The sequence below is a fragment of the Streptopelia decaocto genome (assembly GCF_964273445.1).
Source record: "Streptopelia decaocto genome assembly, chromosome: 5".
Taxonomy (NCBI): domain Eukaryota; kingdom Metazoa; phylum Chordata; class Aves; order Columbiformes; family Columbidae; genus Streptopelia; species Streptopelia decaocto.
The window spans coordinates 16,493,878-16,511,865 of NC_138659.1; the positions used below are offsets into that span (position 1 = coordinate 16,493,878).

Consider the following 17,988-nt stretch of genomic DNA (forward strand, 5'->3'; position numbering starts at 1 on the left):
CATGTTAATAGGAGACTTATTTGCTGGGCGCCTGCAGCTGTGTTTGGATGTGACCTCTCTGGCTTCTAACACAGAAATCAGGGACTTGTTGCTGTTTGCTTTGAGGGAAGAATGAAGGTGCAGTGCCTGGAGTTGTGAGGTAGGAAGGGAGCAAAGCCCCTGGCTTTGCCTTAGAGATGAATAAATAAGGCTGAGCCAAAACGAGTGGCTATTTGCAAAAGTGCACTCTGCTTTGAATCAAGAGGGAGCTCTGGCTGAGTTGTGGTAGCTGCAGTTCTGTGTCATTCTTTCCATAGGGCTTAGAGGAACCTGTCCAGCCCATGCTAATCACAGTGGTTGGCAACCTTTGTGCATCTGTGCTGGAAATGGCACAGAAATAACTGCTTTCCTGAAGTATTTTGCTGCACCCAGCATTTCTGGATGAAGGCAATGCTGGATGGTTTTTCTCTAAAGGTTGCAATGCTCTGAAGGATGCACAAAAAGAGAAACATGAGAAATCTTGGTGTTTGTCTGTTTCCTGCCTGTTTCTTGTGCTTGGCCACTGAGGAACGTGGTGTGTCTTGCCCCTGCGGTCACTTCCACTGTTGAGCTGTAATTCCTCCGAACGTGTGGTCACGTTCCTACAGTCCTCTCCTTGTGCTGTGGGTCCATCTTTATCTCTGTTGCCCTTGAAGGGAGCAGGGGCTCTGCAGGCCCTCCCAGCCTGCCTTCCTCCTCACTCAGCTCTTCTGCCTCTTGTCTTTGTTGCGTCTCTCCCGAATTCCTGCTGGGTTTGCTTCTGGCCTTGGTTCCTGGCCCTTGTCCAGCCTCTGGCTTCTGAATCCTGGGCAGGGCCAGAGCAGGAGGGGCTGATGCCTTCCTGCTTTCAAAATGTGTATGGTGTTGTCTTCAGCTGTTTCTGGGACATGGTGTGCATTTGGTTTGGTTTAGCTGTTTGCCATTCTCGAGTTGGCGTCCTGATCCTACCTGCTGTGCTCTGGTGACCACCTCTCCAGTGTGCCTGTCCAAAGGACTGCAAGCTCCCCGTGCAGGGAACACGTATCTGTGTGCGTGTCCGTGTGTGTGTACGTACTTGCTAGTGCTCCACAAATAACCACGTGTCACGGCTTGTAACCCCGCGGCAGGCGAACTGCTTTAGCGGTGCTGGAATGTGCAAAGGTATAGCACATGACTCCAAAGGTGGGACGCGCGGAGGCCATGCGTGCAGAGCGCTTCAGGTACTAGTAAGTAACGCACAGTTCTCCGTGTTGTGGTGGCACATTTCCTCGTAGTAGGAGGTTTGTGTGTCTGTAATGACTGCCATGCCATTAAAGCATGTTTCTCTGTCAAGCGTGAGGGAGGGAGGAAGAGCCCCTTCCCCCAAGAGGTGTGCTGGCAGCTGCGTGCTCTTCCCCACCCCTGCAGATTCTTAGCGTGCTGGCAGGGGGCCTTGAGGAGACATTGGACTGGCGCTTGCATACTGTCCGTCCCTGCTGCATGCTTGAATGCAACATAGAGAGTGAGTATTGTGTCCGGTGTGGAAGTAAGCTGCTAACAACTCTCTTCTCTTTGCCTTTAGCCCTGATGAAGAATCTTCGCAGAAGTTCATTCCCTTTGTTGGGGTGAGTGTTATCGCAGTTACAGCTAGAATATGTCCACAAGTGTTAACTCAAGCTTATGTGGTTTCTGGGGTAGAAGAGGAGCATTGGGTGCTCTAAGGTAGAGTGTCAGCATGAGCATTTAATGGTTGGATGCAACAGCCTGGTACAGAAGCAAACCTCTAAGATGCCTCAACAAGCTACAGGGTGTGTTTCACTTTCCGGGCAGCGCTGTGCTGCATTCCTGCCAGCACTGAAGCAAGAACCATAGCCTTGCTGTTGCCTTGTTCATTCCATACAGAGAGGAAACTGTGATGCTGAAGTACTCTGATCCACAACCTGTCTTTGCTGCGGACCAAAGCACCTAGTTGGTGAGGAATTGTTGCTGGACCACATGCGAAGGAAGGTGGTGTGTTCCTAGAAACCTGATCTCAGGGTTGCTATGCCCAGCATTGCCCTAGGTGATTGATTTGGCCAAATTTGCTATTCCAGTGTCAGTCTTCTGTGTGCTTGTCATGAATGGTCTTCAGTCCTCTTAATATCCTGTCCACTCCAGGGAAGTGGAGAGTACATCCCACCAGGGAGATCATTTTATACCACTTTTAAGTTTGAGTCTGGGGCAGTAGTTATTGAATACATTTTTATTATGTGAGTATGTATTTGGATAGTAGTCCCTGGATTTTCTTCCTGTCCTTATCTTGAAATGTTCCCAGCTCAGGTGGCCAAGCCTAGAGTATCTAGGCAGAGGTGTGTTTGTGCTTCTGTCAGTGTAGCTTGTGCACTGTGTACCTTTTCTAGTTTCCTTCCCCTTATTTGATCACACTCTTCAATTCATCAAGCTTTAGGTATAAAGTTGTTGACCTGTGGCCAAAAGGAGATCATCCCCTGCCTGCTCTTCAGCTATGGGATGTTCTCTTCACAGTTTTTGCCTGCTCTCCTGTAGCTTCTGTTTCTTATGTGCTGGCTGTCTGGTTCTGCCTTCTGTGTTAACCTGACTGGTGTGTGTTCCCATTTGTATCGCTGTCAGTGTGCCAGAGCTAATCTGAAATCCCAAGGTGTTTAAAAACTTAAGTCTCTCTTGCCCTCAGGCTGACCCTGCTTTCACTCCGCTGTCTCTTCGAAGTCAGAGTCTCTCTCTGCAGTGTTCCTGGGAAGACAATCTGCTTTTGTTTGTTGAAGGAAAGATGTCCTCTGCAAAAGCAGACACACACATCTTTTGTTCCCTGCTGATGAGCTTTTCTGTGATCTTGTCCCTCCCATGAACTGCAATTGCTGGTGAAGAACTGTTAAGAAGCAGCTGTTTCACCTTTCCCAATAGCATGAAAAGCCCAGAAGGACTTGGAAGCTCCTAGACTTCTGTCATTGCAGCTGTTGAGTGCTGCAAAGCTTTTCTTTGGGTCTGGTTTAATTCAGTGCTGTGTGCAAGCAAGTGAGGCTCAGAGTGTTTGTCCAGTTGCTCTAAAAAGATTGTTGCCCTGACATTAGCAATTCCAGTCTGGATTTGATTGTCTGAAAGTGGGAAGAGTGAACATCTCTGAGTACTTAATGCTGCCAAAACACAAAAATACTTGCCTTGAAAGAAAAGGCTGACTTCATGTCAGCTGGTGGTGAAGATCAAATCAGTGCTGCTCATTCTTGCTTCTGAAGTGTTCCAGGCACAGTGGTTCCCCATGAGACACATCTGAAGAGCCTCTGAAAGGCTAGTTGCAGGTGTCTTGTAAATTCTGAGGCTGAACACAAGCACCAAAGCCCCTTTCCTCAGCTGCAGCCTGCTTGGAGCTGTTGGCCAAGGAAGAGAGGGAGCCAGCAACATTTGGATTTGCGATTCCTGATGTTGACTGGACTCGATTGGCTTTTAGGGTGCAAAACCTGATGTTCTGCAGCTGGGTTGCGCAGTCTTTGACCCAGAAGCTAGCAGGGCAGTGCTGTGCTGCTCAGCTGGGCTCTGAAGTGAAGGGAGCCTCGGCCCCACGAAGAGCTGGTCGGGTGGCGGGGCTGCGTGGTGGTGTGCCTGCCTTGTGCTGGCAGCCACGTGCCAGGGTTGTTAATAAGATGCACCTCCTTCCTGAAGGAAAAGGAGTCTGGCTGCCACAGTGTTCCTGCGCAGAGGCCTTGTTGGGACTGCAGCAGTCTCAGTGCCTCCCTGAGCAGAGAGAAGGGAAAGCGTTTAACCTTGTCTGCCTCCCATGTATCTGAACTCGAGCCTCTTCAGTCAACGAGCAAGGGGCAAAAAGGCCAGAGGAGACGTCCTGTCTGGCTTGCAGATCAAGGTGGCTGTAGGCAGGTTTCTGTAGTGCTTGTTCTTCCCCAAGCTCCTCTGCCTCTCATCCTCTTGCTCACAGCTAGTTATGGTCTGTGAAACATCCTCTTGGTGTTTAACGCGTACAGCATGTATGGCTGCTGAATGCCAGAGCCTGATTTGTTACCCTTTGGATAGAGACTGGCCAAATGGAGCTGCAGCCACGCTCTCCCAAGCCAGTGCCCCTCAGGAAGCTTCTGCACACATGGCCAAGCTCATGATGGCTTTTCCAAGACTGGAGCTAGCAGGGAATCCACCAGCACCTGACAACTCTAAGATCTGCTGTTGAGCATACACCTCTCCCACTCCGAACTGTGCAAAGTTTTGTGCTTCTAACAATTAGGTCTTTTTTCTTGATCCCATAGCACAGAAATAATGCTCCTTAGAGATGTGGTCTAGACATGGTCATGTCTGAACTTAATGATCTGTTTTCAAACCGAATAGACTATGTGACATAATTTCTCATCCTAAAGCAAGTGTTACTGACTTGAGATCCCTTTGCAGCTCTTTCCCATTTGTCAACATTTATATAGGGTAGACATTAGCCCTGGATGCAAGTTTCTTAAGGACCTTAAGAAGGGTCTCTCCTCTGCAGTGTCGAGACTAATGATCCCTGTGCACTCTAGCAGATGATTGCTGCAGAAGGTCCCTGCTTTTGTGTCACAAGGGTCATTTTATCTTTGTAGGCATAGCGTGTTCTTTGGAGCTTGTGTTCGTAGTATGCTGTGTTCCACAAATTACAGCCAGTGGCTTTTTTCATTAACCTGAATGTACTAGCCATATTGGAATGTGTTTGTATCCTTTTTATAGTGTGATACGGATCATTCTGGCCTGTCCATGTGGTGGTGTGTCTGTGCCCAGAGGCTTTGCTAGGAGCTTTATATTCTTTGCTGGACACTTCCCTTGCTTGGAGACCAGGAAACTTTGGTCAGAAACTCTACTTTGTTGCTTTTGTGGTTTCCTAACAAACCCCAACTATGCTGCACTTGTGCAGTTAACGCAGTATGTCTGTAATTAGCAGGTGTATCGAAGCAATACTAAAGGGATATTTATGCTCCTTTTTCATCCCTGCCCTCTTTCCACAGACAGGGTAGTTGCCATAGTGTGGGGCTGGTGATGGGCTATTCTGAGTCGTGCAGGTCTGTAACAGCTCCATAGGGTCTGTGCTGGCTTTTGTGAGCTCATACACCACTGAACCCTGCCTGGCTCTTGGGAACTCCACTTCTTAACATACTTTAATACTACTCTGACTGCAGGGACAGTGCCGAGAGAGCTGTAGGGATGAGCTTAGTTTAGGGGTTCCCAAAGTTCAGGGGACTCCTGTTTCATCGAGCTCTTCTGTTTTGCGCCCTCTAGGTGGTGAAGGTTGGAATAGTGGAACAATCTTCTGCAACGTCAGGTAACAAGCGTCTTGTGTGTGCTTTCTGTGTCGTACAGTTGGTGGGAGCCTGACCTCACAGGCTGAACAAACTTGTCCCTTGCTGATGCCTTAGAGTTTTGTAAGGTGGAATTGGATTTTATTAGCTCCCATTTCCACTGCTTTGACTCCCAGAGCAAGAGGCCTCTCTCAAAGAGAATACTTTTCTTCTTCTTACTTAACAAGGAGCTTCAGGCCAGCTAAAATTCCCTCACCTTCATCCAGAGAAGCTCCACTTGTGTGCAAACACTGTTTTTTTGTATGTGTATTTTCAGCAGGGTGGATTCACCGCTGTGGTTATTTCAGGTTCCTCCTCCAGACTGGGGAGGCAATTAATTGGAAGTTCATGCCTGTCTCCCTAGACTGAGCTCAATTGCCTAATAAAATCAATCTCAAACGTGTGCCTAACGCTGGGAACACCAGGATAGGCAACCAGTTTGTCAATCTGACAACAAATTGAGACTTTTTTTTTAATGGGGGTGTGCAAAGCTGGTTTACACGATACTGCCTGTCTACACACATGGACATGGGGTAGTGCTATTTTATCAATGTGAACTTGATTTTTCCTCCTTCATACACACTACTAGTCAGGAATATTTTTTTTTTCCCCTCATCTGTTGGGTTTGTTTCTTATATTGCTTCACTATTAAACCCAAATTCCAGGGCCCTGTGTTACACACAGGTTTGTGTGTGGAGGCAGCCCTTCTGTGGTTCACTCCTTGATGGCAAGAGTCTCCCACCCTTCTAAAGGGTCAGCCTGAAGGGAGTGATGCCTTGAGCTACTCCATTGTGCATGTGCTGGGCTACAAGATGAACCCAGACAAACAGTTTGACTTCTTTTCTGTAAGGTGACTCTGATGATGCAGCTCCCTCCAGCTCCAGTGTCCTTTCTTCCACCCCACCTTCTGCGTCTCCTGCTGTGAAAGAAGCCTCCCCCACACCACCTTCCTCACCATCTGTCACAGGCAGCTTCTCATCCTCAAGGTAAAGTATGTTTTTTCTCCTTACACCTCCCTTGGCTGTTTTATCTGATGTATGCTTGAGAGAGGAAAACACTTCTACAGGAAAAACAATAGCTCTGCTTTCTCCCTCCCTAGCAAACACTTGAAGTTGTCAACTTTCTGCTTCACTTCTGTCACCTCTGGAGTGACTGGGTCCTTGCTGGCTGACAAGGAGCTGGATGGGCTAGAGAGGATCTTGCACCCCCATGGGAAGGCTGCACTTCTCAAGGGCAGACACATTGGAACTAGGAGGGGCAGCGTTGTTTCTGTTAGCCTGTCAGAAACCCTGGTTCCAATAAGCTGTTGCAGCAGGCTGTTTGGGAAGGGTTCTGTTCTCCATCTGCTGGTACTTTCTCTTTGAGACTGAATTCTCTTGGGGAGATCTGTAGCCAAATAAAATACCAACCCTAATACATGTGGGTGCTGGCCTAATCCCTGATGATCCTTATGTTTTTAAGGACCAAGGGAGTGTAAGGTCAGAGTGACCCTATGGAAGCGGCAGGCTGCTTCTCTGTGAGGGGAGAGCTGATAGTTGTAAGGTGATGTAGTGGAATTGCAATTCACATTCATGCTTGTGCGTGAAAACATGTCAGAACAGCAAGGAGACAGCACCTGTAGTCAACACGTTGCTCTGGCCTAGCTGAAATTTTTAGGGGTGAAGGGAGGAAGTCCCTTTAAGATCTACAGTACAGAATTGCCCTGGCCAGGACTCTCATTTTGCTGTGGCACAAAACATTGGTGTAGCTGTCTAATGTTCTGTGTGCGGTTCTGGTACCCAGAAGCAGACAGTGGTTACAAGCAGTCCACAGTTAGAGTTAAAGGTTCAGTGGAGTGCAGACAATGCAAGGTGACCAAGGGGACAGAGCAGCAGCCTTGTGAGGGGAGACTTGAAGCACCTGGGCTCTGCAGTTTGAGGGAGGAGAGTGAAGAGGTAAGCCACTCAAGTTTTGTAGAATCACAGTGGCAGTGGGTTTGTTGAATATTGAACTGTTGTTCACTGAACCTGAGATACAAGACCCAGACATGCAGTGACACTGGCAAGAGGTCAGTTAAAAGGAAGAAAGGAAGGGACTTTAGCACACAGCAGGAAAGGCATATCAGGACAGTCCCTGCCTCTGCTGCTTCTGTGCCAGCAGAATCAGCAGGTCAAAGTGGGGTTAGGCAGACTTGTGGACAGCAGATCCATTAATGGATACTGAAGGGTGACTCAGGGATGTCCCCTCTAACATCCCTAATCCTGTGATTGTCAGGCTGGGGAAGTCCAAGGGAGTGCTCTGCAGTTAGAGCTCACATGCCCTCCCTAAGCAGCATCTCTTTCTGTCCCTGTTGGAGCCAGAATGGGGACATTCTTGCCCACCCCAGAGCACCCTATGGGGACCTTTAACCTCTGACTTCTTAAACTGGCTTGAGAATTCGCTTTTAACAGAGGAAATGGAAATGTGGAAGTCCCAGTTTAGCAGGTGCCTGGCAACTGGAAGATGTTAGTGGCTATTGGCCTGTGCCAGGAGGCCCAGGCCCCCAAGTCTCTCCTGGTGACCCCTGTGGTTTGGTGGCAGGAGAGTCCTGCTGGTCCCAGCAGCAGCTGCTGGCAGTGCAGGGAGCTGGGGGCTGTGCAGGCTCTGCAGAGCAGAGCTGACTTCTCTTGTGTGAGCTTTCCAAAGGTGGAAGTGGTTTGGGCACCTGCAGGAGCGCAGGCTATTAAAGTGAGCCATGGATGTGATATATCTGAAGCTGACACCCCAGCTCTAGGAGTCCAGTACTTTTGTTTTTATGCTGTGTGGTAAAATCATCAAGAAATGATGAAGTTTAGGTTCAACATTGTTCCATCTCCACTGATCCGTATGTGACAGCACAGGGCGTGGAGGGTGACGCAGACTGAAAGATTAAGCCACATGTTTAACCAGGGATGGAGCAGAAAATCCTGCCTGGGCATAGTGAACATTATAATGCTTTGTCTTTATAACTGATATGAGAAATTTTATGCAAAGGAGCCTTAAAATCCAAAGCTAAATCTCCAAAACATCATGCTTAAAGAATCTCACTTGTGAAATAGCCCTGAGAACTCAAAACCTGGTTTTGGTGATCAAAGATGAACTCTGCTTTGCGGTCTGGCTTTCAGCTGAATAAATGGTAAAGAAAAGGAAATTGTTTGCAGAGAGGACCTTAACAATAGGGTGTCCTTGTTTTACCTTGGCAGTTTCTTATTAGACAGGTGGTGTAGAGGGATGTGTATTTCATTCAAGATCACAGATTCATCTTCCTTAACAATGGCCATTTCTCAAACAGGGCACACAGACTGGTAGATAAGTTACTTTTTTCCCCTGTAGTTGTAAACTATTCAGCACTCTGTCATTGTGCCGAAAGGAGAGGCTGTCAGCCACAGGTCTGCTGAATGATAAACCCCTGCTCTGCTCGGGGCTGACTGGCGAGAGGTGGGAGCAGGCAAGGGGTAGAACTTCCCAGGCTGCTCATCTTCCCTTTTCTGGCTCAAGAAAGGCTGGCAGCATGTTTAGGTGATGCATGTCTGTTACCACGTGATGCACAGGAGTTTTCAACAGCAGATCAAGTCCTGAAATCTGCTGTTGTCTAGCAAACATCACAGGACTGGCAGAGCATTTTCCCAGCAGGGGAATTCCCCCACATGCAGCAGGGCCATGCGGTGGATCACCCAGTGCCTGCTGCATTACAGGGTCGAAGCTCATTACAGTTCTGTGCTGGCAGACTGGTGCCACCATGTAACATGACCCAGGCTGTGTCACTTGGCAATGACTTCTTGTGCTTTTGTGATTATTTGGTCTCACTACAAAATGTTGCTGCCTGTTTTCCTGAAGAGCCAGGCGCTTGTCCTCTGACCATCTGGTCAGGAACATCAGCCACTCTGAAAAAACACAGATGGGGTGAATTTCTGCTGAGTGCTGTGCAGAAATTACCTTCTCTTCTTGTTTTCCAGCCAGAACCTCGGTGCTGAGTTGATGGGCCTGCAGGTGGATTACTGGATTGCAGCTCCACCCATGGACAGAAAGAGAGACCCGGAGAAGAAGGACCCTTCCACTACCAAAAACACACTGAAATGCACTTTCCGGTCCCTTCAGGTCAGCAGATTACCTGCGAGCGGTGAGATTGCCACCACTCCAACGATGTCCATGACTGTCGTGACAAAAGAGAAGAACAAGAAAGGTAAGGTGGATGCATTTACTGTTGCCAAAGGCCAAGAATGCAATGCTGTTATTCCTGTTCTGCCACTCCAGTGCTGCCTGACTTGTCAGTCCTGCATTACAGTATCTTAGTCATGTTTTTATCCCCAAAATACTAGTCTGTCTATAGATGAGAAGCGACTGCATAAGGTGATAGTTTGAAAGGGTGTTTCCTCTTTGTGCTGTAGAAAGGGGATATGTCCACTCTTACAGCTGAACAGCTGAGGTGGTATAGTACGACAGAGCAAAGGTGGGGCCAAAGCAAGGATGTTTGTGGGTGGCTGTGCAGGAAGCTGGGGTACACTGCTCTGGGCAGCTTCCCTGTCTTCCCAGTGAGCCTGCTGGTGCTGCTTTGGGGTGTCAGATTCGGTAAGAGGCAGCTTGTGCCCCAATGACCAGAGTCAGGACAGACCCTGCAGCCTGTACAGCTCTGTGCTCTGGCCTCTCCTCTGCCACACACAGATGTGCAGACAGAGGCAGGACATGTGTGTATCCCATCGTGTTGCAGTATGTGGTGGCAGCAGCCTCCGCAGAAACATTTTGCTGGATTTGACACGGTACCCTCATGTTAAAATACCACTGTAACAGCTGGACAAATGCACCAGTCAGACCTGCCAAGCCATTGCTAGATGTGCTTGAACATACCAGAGGTGTTGTCATGCGGAGCAGGGCTGCAGCCGTGTCAGCTCTGCTACAGGAGCTCTTATGTTCTTGCACAGGGTCCTTTGTGGGACAAAAGGAGCTAAAAGAGAAATGCTGTCAGTGCAAAGGTCAATATTAACTTTTCTTCCTTTTTAATCTTCTCTTAAATTCATGGCTTCTTGTTTATTTTCTCAAAACAAAAAGCCATTTTAAATGTTGTCAGTAATTCTGTATTTGCTCCTGACTTTGGTAATGTGAAAGTTTAGAAACTGAGAACAGCTCTGCAGCAAAGTATTTTCAAGGAAGCAGCAAGGCAGTTCTGAACTTACATTCAACTGCCAGTAGCTGTCCTTCACAACATCTTCCTGCCTGTGGGCCTGGGAGGCATTCCTGGTGGAAGCAGGTTTTTGGGGACTCTGAGGGACAGCTGACAAACCAGTGGCTGCAGGACATGGGTGCATAACCCTGCAGCCAGGTCACTGCCGGGCCATTGTAGCTGTGGCACTGCTGGTACCGGAGCTCCCACCCCTGACCACAGCCTTTTTTAAGTGGCATGCCTATGGGAGAAGCAATCCTGAGCCATTCCACATGTTCTTCACTGGAGCCAGCAGCAGGGATGTTCAACACCACCAGCTTTTGTGGGGCCAGGTTGCGCATGTTAACTCATGCATTTGGACAATTCTGGGGGAACAGGTCTCTTTTTAGCTCTCCTGATGTCTTTCCTCTCAACCAGCTGCTCATGGTTTGTTGTCACTCCTGCTCACCAGGTGCTTGTGCAGCCCAGCTCATGTTGGGCTGCTGGTGGTGCAGTGTAGGAGGCTGGAGCAGTGCGGTGCTGCCCAACAGCCTTGTGCAGTGTGTGGGACTCCCCTGGGTGGTGCAGCCACACAGGGTGCAGGCTGGGGATCACTGCAAGTGTAGCTGTTTTCCCTGGTGTCCCGACAGAGCAGCAGGATTTACCCTGATGGTGCCCTTTGGGCTCTGGGTTATGAGCTAGGAATGTTTCATGTAGTGAAACTTTACAGCTAAGCTGTCCCACGTGTACAGGTGATGGTGCTGAGCACTTACACGGTCAAACTCCTGCCAAACAGGGATGACTAGGAGTTAAAATTAGAGTTTTCAGGCATGAATGTTTAAATGCAGAAACCCAAACAAGTCTTTCTGCGACTCCTGTGAGTGGCAGAGTTTCACTGTGTGCTGCTTTGATTTTCTTCCAGTGATGTTTTTGCCCAAGAAAACAAAAGACAAGGAGGTTGAGTCAAAGAGCCAGTGTATTGAAGGAATCAGCAGGTTGATTTGCACAGCGAAACATCAGCAGAACATGCTGCGGGGTAAGTGCAGTACTTGCATCCCCGGCCTCTGGGGTGAGGTTAAGCTGCTGATGTTGCCCTCTAGGCAAAGGGCCGAGCTGGTGTCCTGCCCCATGCCCTGGAGTCAACATAATGGGGGTGTTTCTGAGGACATGTCCAGCACTGGGGAATGTTGTAATAGATGTGGGAAGATCCTCCCTTAGCTGGGAGCTCCTCTGAATCAGTGCCCTGGATGAGGACAAGGGCTGGGCCAGGCTCCACTCCCATCCCTGTCATTCTCTGTTTCTCCTGCACATCTGATGTGAGTGATGGTGGGGAGCAGTGAGAGCGTGGCTGTTGCTCTAGGTAAGGCTCTGGCACAGACACATACATGCATCATGTAGACAGACCTACAGCGGGTATCAGTGGAGCTGTGTGTCCAGTATCAAAAATATCCTTGTAACCTCTTCAGCTGATAAGCCCCACCGCTGTGAACAGCAGAGGGATCCGCTTAGGTCACCTCCTCAATCCAAGGGGTAGCCACAGAAGTGTATCACCTCTTCAGGAGACGTGGGTGCCAGTGAGGAGAGGCTGATGTCCATCTCTGAAAGAGTGCATTTGCCCAAAAAAGAAAATGGATGTGTTTAGGAAATTTGAGAAATCAGATCAGGTGATGCTGAAATCAGCAGTCTGGGGCGCTCCAGTGTCAGTGAGTGATGCCAGAGCAACAGCTTGTGCTGTTCTCCCTAATCCTGGTTTGCTCTGGAGCCTTTCTCCCCATGTGTGCAGCTCTGTACAGCGGTGAGGAGGGGAGGCAGAGCATCGCAAACGCTGAGCGCAGAGCGTGGCCAGGCCTCCCTCTGCTGACTGCTGGGAGGCTTCTGGCAAAGCTGTTCCAAGTTCGCCTCTTCCACTCAGTATTTTCTAACTCTTCTCTCTTTTTACCCTCCTCTGCAGTCCTGATCGATGGGGTGGAGTGGAACGACGTCAAGTTCTTTCAGCTGGCAGCACAGTGGTCCTCTCATGTCAAGCACTTTCCCATCTGCATATTTGGACACTCCAAATCTAACTTCTAGCCATGCTCAGCGGAGGGACCTTCTGTCCATCCCGGGGACTGCACACCAGGAGCCAGGAACTGCGTGCCAACTCTGACTCGCATCGTTCTGCCCTCTCCTGCAGAATTAATTACAGATGTGCTTGGATTACTTTTGAATTACTTTTTTTCTATTAACTCTTAAGTTTACTACAAGGGAAGAAAACCCCTTTAAACAAAGGCAAAAAAAACCCCAGTCTTAAATATAGATGTCCTGACAACATGAAGTCGTGGGGGAGTTGGCAGGAGCAGGCAACCTGCCCAAGAACACCTACCACCTACAAGCAGATAGCTGAATAACTGCACTGCTTATTAACCTGAGACCTCATTGGTGTGAGTGGGCTGGGGGAACCATGGATCAGCTTGAAGAGATTTTGTGGAAGATCACGTGTGTTACGGTGTGTTTGTCCCCCTCCGTCTGTATATCTATGAAAAAAAGATGGCCAGTTGTTCTTTCTGCTGCCAAAGGACAAGAGATGAGCGAGTGTGGAGGGAGTTCAACTCTCTGGTTTGAAAAACAAACAGCTTGTATAGGTAGGGTGATCTGGAGAGGAGATCCCTCTTTGGAGCCATGGGCAGGTGTTTGTGCTGAAGCGATGCCTGAGGAGGGTTGGCAGGAACAGGAATTGGGGAAACTCCAGGTGTAAGGAAACTCCAGTGTCCCAGGTCTGTGACAATGACCAAACCGAGCCAGTCACAATGTCCCTGCAGCTGGCTGCGCTGCTGAGGGACACCGTGTCAGTGGGGTCGCTGCTATTTACGTACTCACACCAATTATTTACTTGTCAATAAAACCTCATCCAGCCTCTAAAGGGAAAGGATTTTTTTAATAGCTGCAGATTTTTTTTAATGCTTTCTAAAAAAAAAAAAATAAAAAAATAAGAGGAAAAAAAAAATAAGTTGCCAAAAAAACAAACCCAGGAAGATGAGCCGTTGTCTGTGAAGTGATACATCACTGTAGTGGCTGAACTGGGAGCCAGCCAGGCGCTCTGCGTGTCCAGCTGCCTTCCTGTCCATCTGTCAAACCTCACTCGTGAGGGAGCGTGGGCTGCTTTATCTGCTGCCTTTGTCCTGCCCTGACCGCACTGTGCTCCCCGAGCCTGCTGCCACCTCCCTCCTTCACCTCCCCAGCCTGCAAGAGCAGGTTGTCACCATGCCCTTGAACACCCAGGACCTCTCCTTGTAGAGGCTGAGACTGGAACAAAACTGAAGGGTGCTGGGGCTAGGCAGCCTCCCATGGGAGTCCTTACCTTCTGCTTTCTGAGGAGTGATTTTTTGGGCATATTGCACTGTTGGCTTGGCTCCGGCTGCAGTTGTGCTTGCTTTGTACACCTTAGTGCTGCCAGGGGTGCTTGGGGTGCCAGGACAAGGGGCTGCTCTTGCAAGGAGGCAGCATGACAAGCTGCAGGTCTGGGTGGCTCTGGGTGCTGCAGATGTGGCCTCTTGCTCTGCAGGCTTCCTGAGACGGGACGGGGAGCAGGCAGGGGATGGGGCTTGGGGGGCTGAGTGTGCTCATTGTGTGGAAGAACAGACATCCCTGGCATTTCAGGGTGAACTGAAGTTCTGATGGTGTCCTTCTGGGTCCCACCCTTGTGGGCAGGCCAGGCTCTGTGAGCATTCCAGAAGGCACTTTCTGAGGGCAGTGATGATGCTTTTGAAACTCTTTTTTTTTTTCCTGATCCCTTACTCTTGGTTTTTTAAAGGACTGGGGAACCTGCTTTCCCTTGGCTGGTGGGTCTTGCTCTGTGCCGGGACCGCCTGGTTTGTTTTGGACAGGGCAGTGAAGGTGTGCTCTGTTAGACCTTCTCCTGCTGATGTGGAATGAGGGGTTATTAGGCGAGAGCGTGGTCTCTGCTGGATCCAGTGCCTGTCACAGCTCACAGCACGGGCTGCTTCACCAAATGGTTTCATGAAACCCTTTCCCAGCACAAGTGCAACCTACTTGGCCAGGGGCTGGGTATTCCCTTTGCACCACGTGGCGGGGAGGACGTGGTCCCGTGCCCAGTGGCACACTGCTGGGCAGGCCATATTGCCTGGTTGCAATGCTGTGCTCCTTCCCGCAGGCCCGTCTGCCAGGTCTTGGCTTTGGCAGAAGCTCGGCTCTGGTTTGAATGTTGTCGTGTCCATCAGTTCCTGCATTTTTGGTTGACCTGAGCTGATGCTCTGGGACTGTATAGCGTTGCCTAGCAGCGGTAGTGTGGGAGATGGTGTATAAGCACATCACTTCTTTTTCTTTATTCAGGCTGTTGCATCAAAAAAAAAAAAAAAAAAAAAAAAAAGGCTTTTTAAAGGAAATTAGTCAGTGTGTGATTTGTGTGATTTCTTTCTCAAGTCTCATGCTGGTGTGACAAGGGTGGTTGGGCTGGGTTCCAGCGTCAGGAGCCGCACACAGCCTGGGCAGCTCTTGGTGGGGTGTACTGACCAACTGCAATAACTTCGTTTACTGAGGAGGTGAAGGGGGAACCATCACTGTGCTCCTCTTTGTATTTCAACCTACTGTAAAGAAACAAATGGTAGCTAGGACAGGATTTCCAAGGTCCTGCCTGTCAAATGTGTGTTGCCCTGCTCTACTGTGTTTATGTATGTGTGTGTACGTGAGAGAGAGAAGCAGTTCTGCTCGTTGCATATCATGTTGGTTTGTGTTTTGTTCTACATTTATACAAGCAAATTCACTGGGAAACTCTCTGTATGCCTGAGGGCTTGTGTTTCTGCAGGGTTTCTCTCCTGTGGAAAGCTGCCTTTGCTCTGAAATGGCTCTCCTGTGCAAGGAAACATCCTGGCTTCTCAGCTGTGTCCTTCTGGAGCCCAGTAGCGGCAGGCAGTGCCTGCCCATGGGCAGCTCTGCGCCCAGGGTGGAAAATGTGGTGTTCCCCAGCGTTGAAGGCAAGGGCTGGCATGTGGGTGTGGTGGTGATGCTCCAGTTGGGGTGTTTGTTGCGCCTCTGTTTCTGTTGTGTCACATGGAGCCACTTTGTGCAGCTGTTTCTGTCCCTGATGGGAGGAGAAGCAGGTTTCTATCTCTGCGTAAACCCCAGACTCCCTGTCCCTTTGTGTCCCAGAGCTTGCCTCTTGCTCTCCACAGAGCCCATCTCTCCTGCTCCCCTGGCTGTGGCTTCTCAAAGCAGCTGGTTTCTTTTCCAGCTGCTCTTGGGCAAAGGGCCCCCGCCTCACTCAGGGAAGGGTTTGTTGCTGTGCTGGGCTCTGCAGCGCTGACCTAGTTTAACAATGCCGGCAAGCGCATGAAAGATGGAAGGTTTTTGTGGCATCGTGTTGCACCTTGAGTGATTCCTGGTCCTCTGGGTTGAGTTTCCCCGAGACAAAGGCTTGGCCTTGGCACTGCCTTTGTTTGATCAGCTGTTGTCTCTCCTGTGGTGCTGGGGACTTTGTGGGCTCTTGGGTGGCTGTTTCCATCAGTTTGATTGTTACCGGTTACATCTCGGCAGTAACTGTGGAGTCCTTCTTAATTACACATGGGTTTGGGGAGAGCTACTGACTCCTTGGCTGTGTTTTGCTGCTTTAATTAGCACACGCTTGTGGCTTTATCCTGCAGAGAGGGCAGGGGTAGGTGGCTGGGAGGTTTCTGGGGCTGGAGAAGATGGGCCAATTTGTTTTCCATCATCAAACTTGGCCAAGAACCACAACGCCTTGTGCTTAACCTGTGATTGCAGCAAATGGCCCCATCATGTTTCTCCCCAGCAGCGTGGGGCACTGGAGTGCTGCGGCGGAGGGCAAGGGCATTGCATCTCCCAGTTGAAGAATAAAATCCTGATGAGAGGCAGCAGAGCTGGTGACATTTTCCTGTTGTCCTGTGTGCCGAGGGATTGGGAAGGCTGGGATTAGGGCAGTCCCGCTGTGCAGTGGTAAAGGGCTGGGGTCGGTGGGATGCAGTGCCTCTGTCAGCTTCATTGGTGGGGTCCCAGTCTTGGCAGATAGCTGTGTCGTGGCATTTAGTGCAACAATCCCTCTCAGTTTATCTGGCAGGGAGAAGGCCATGAACAAGCAGCCGCATCTCCCAGAGGCTTCCTGGAGCCTCTTCAGGGTGGTTCTCATGGGAGATGCTCCTGACAGGGCTGGCTCCTGCAGGGTCTCTTGGCTGCTTTGGCACAGACTGGGGGAGAAGAGGACATGCCAACTTGGAGAGCAGCAGGTTTCCTTAAGGACGAGCATCAGTATGGGGCCACATCCAGTCAGCTGCTGCTTTGCACCTTGGCCAGAGGGTTGTCAGAGCATTGCCTCCTTGGTTGTGTACGTGCTGTGGCGACCGGGAAGCACCTTGTGAGCGTGAGTACCAGGGCTGTGTGCCACCAGCCCGGTCCAGACCGTGGCACACAAGGGGACGTTACCACTGTGTAGATTCCCAGCTTGTCCATCTGTTTCATTGTTGTATTTGGGTTCTAGGGTGGTTGTTTTCATTTTTTATGAAGACAGATTAAATGTAAATAGCCTTTTTTTGGAACAAACTGCAACGTGCTCGACCTCGTCAACTATTTTATGGTACTAATGCAACACTAATAAAACTGGACATGAAAGCACACACCCGTCCCTTGAGTTGTCTCTCAGCAAGGGCTGCTCTGCCATGACCAAGGCAGTTGTCTCCAATAAGAGACAGCAAGTATCATGGCTTTCTGGCATGGGGGGATCTGCATCTCCTCTCTAGCACTGAGCTCTCCTATGGAAGTCACAATGCTGCTGCCCATGTCTCCTCTCCCAGAGGGTCCTGCTCGCCTCCAGCAGCTGTCCTGGATCCAACAGCCCTCTCTCGCACCCGGTCCTCATCCCTTTGCAGCAAGCAGGGACCAGCAGCAGCCTGCTCCCCTGGGTGAGGGTGGGGGCACAAGGGGTTGGCTGCTGAGGGAGCTGGGGGTGCAGGGAGCGCCCCACAGCGGACTAGGCTGCTCCCCAAGCACGTGCGTCTTGATGGATGTCCGAGCTCCTCCGCATGGCCTGGCCAGGCTCACAGGCATTTGTGACCTGAGCCCTTTGCTGGAGGAGAGGACACAACTCCCTCCCAGGTGGCACTGAGCAGGGCTTGGATAACTCCAGGCAGGAGGAAGGTACGTAGCTCAGGACTGGGCAAATTTGGGACTCAAGTGCAGAGACAGCACTGGATAGAGGAGACATGTGGGTCAGGGCTGTGTTTTGGCTGGGTGTTTTTTTGCACAGGTCCAGATCTAAATCTGCACCGAAAGCACAGCTGCATAGAAGAGGAACAGCCTGAGCTTCACCTTTCAGAGCCTGCAGAGCAGCTGTTCTTAACACGGGAAGGAGGGTGGAAGCAGAGGGGCCTGGGGTAGCGGGGAAGGCTTTGGGAGCTGGCAGGGGGAGCAGGTGCCCCCCACATTGCTGAGGAGCATGTATGAGCTCTCCATGCTAAGACAAAAGCCACGGTAGGGCCATGGGCATGCTCATCTGTGTTCTGGAAGGGAGGAGAAGGAAAACAGAGCTGGGTGGAGCAAGGATGGGCTGGGGTGTGCCAG

At 50.2% G+C, this 17,988-nt stretch overlaps 1 protein-coding gene across 6 annotated transcripts in view; it reads left to right on the top strand.

Moving 5' to 3' along the window:
- The window catches only part of PACS2 (phosphofurin acidic cluster sorting protein 2), a 75,465-nt gene extending 58,422 nt beyond the window's left edge, over positions 1 to 17,043 (top strand). For all 6 annotated transcript variants that reach the window (XM_082054846.1, XM_082054851.1, XM_082054847.1 and 3 more), the window contains 6 exons: positions 1,559 to 1,601; positions 5,233 to 5,275; positions 6,142 to 6,277; positions 9,245 to 9,471; positions 11,348 to 11,461; positions 12,377 to 17,043. In XM_082054846.1, coding sequence (XP_081910972.1) covers positions 1,559 to 1,601; positions 5,233 to 5,275; positions 6,142 to 6,277; positions 9,245 to 9,471; positions 11,348 to 11,461; positions 12,377 to 12,495 — 682 coding nt within the window. In that variant the 3' untranslated portion in view covers positions 12,496 to 17,043. The remainder of the gene's footprint in view (positions 1 to 1,558; positions 1,602 to 5,232; positions 5,276 to 6,141; positions 6,278 to 9,244; positions 9,472 to 11,347; positions 11,462 to 12,376) is intronic.
- Positions 17,044 to 17,988: the final 945 nt, after the last annotated feature.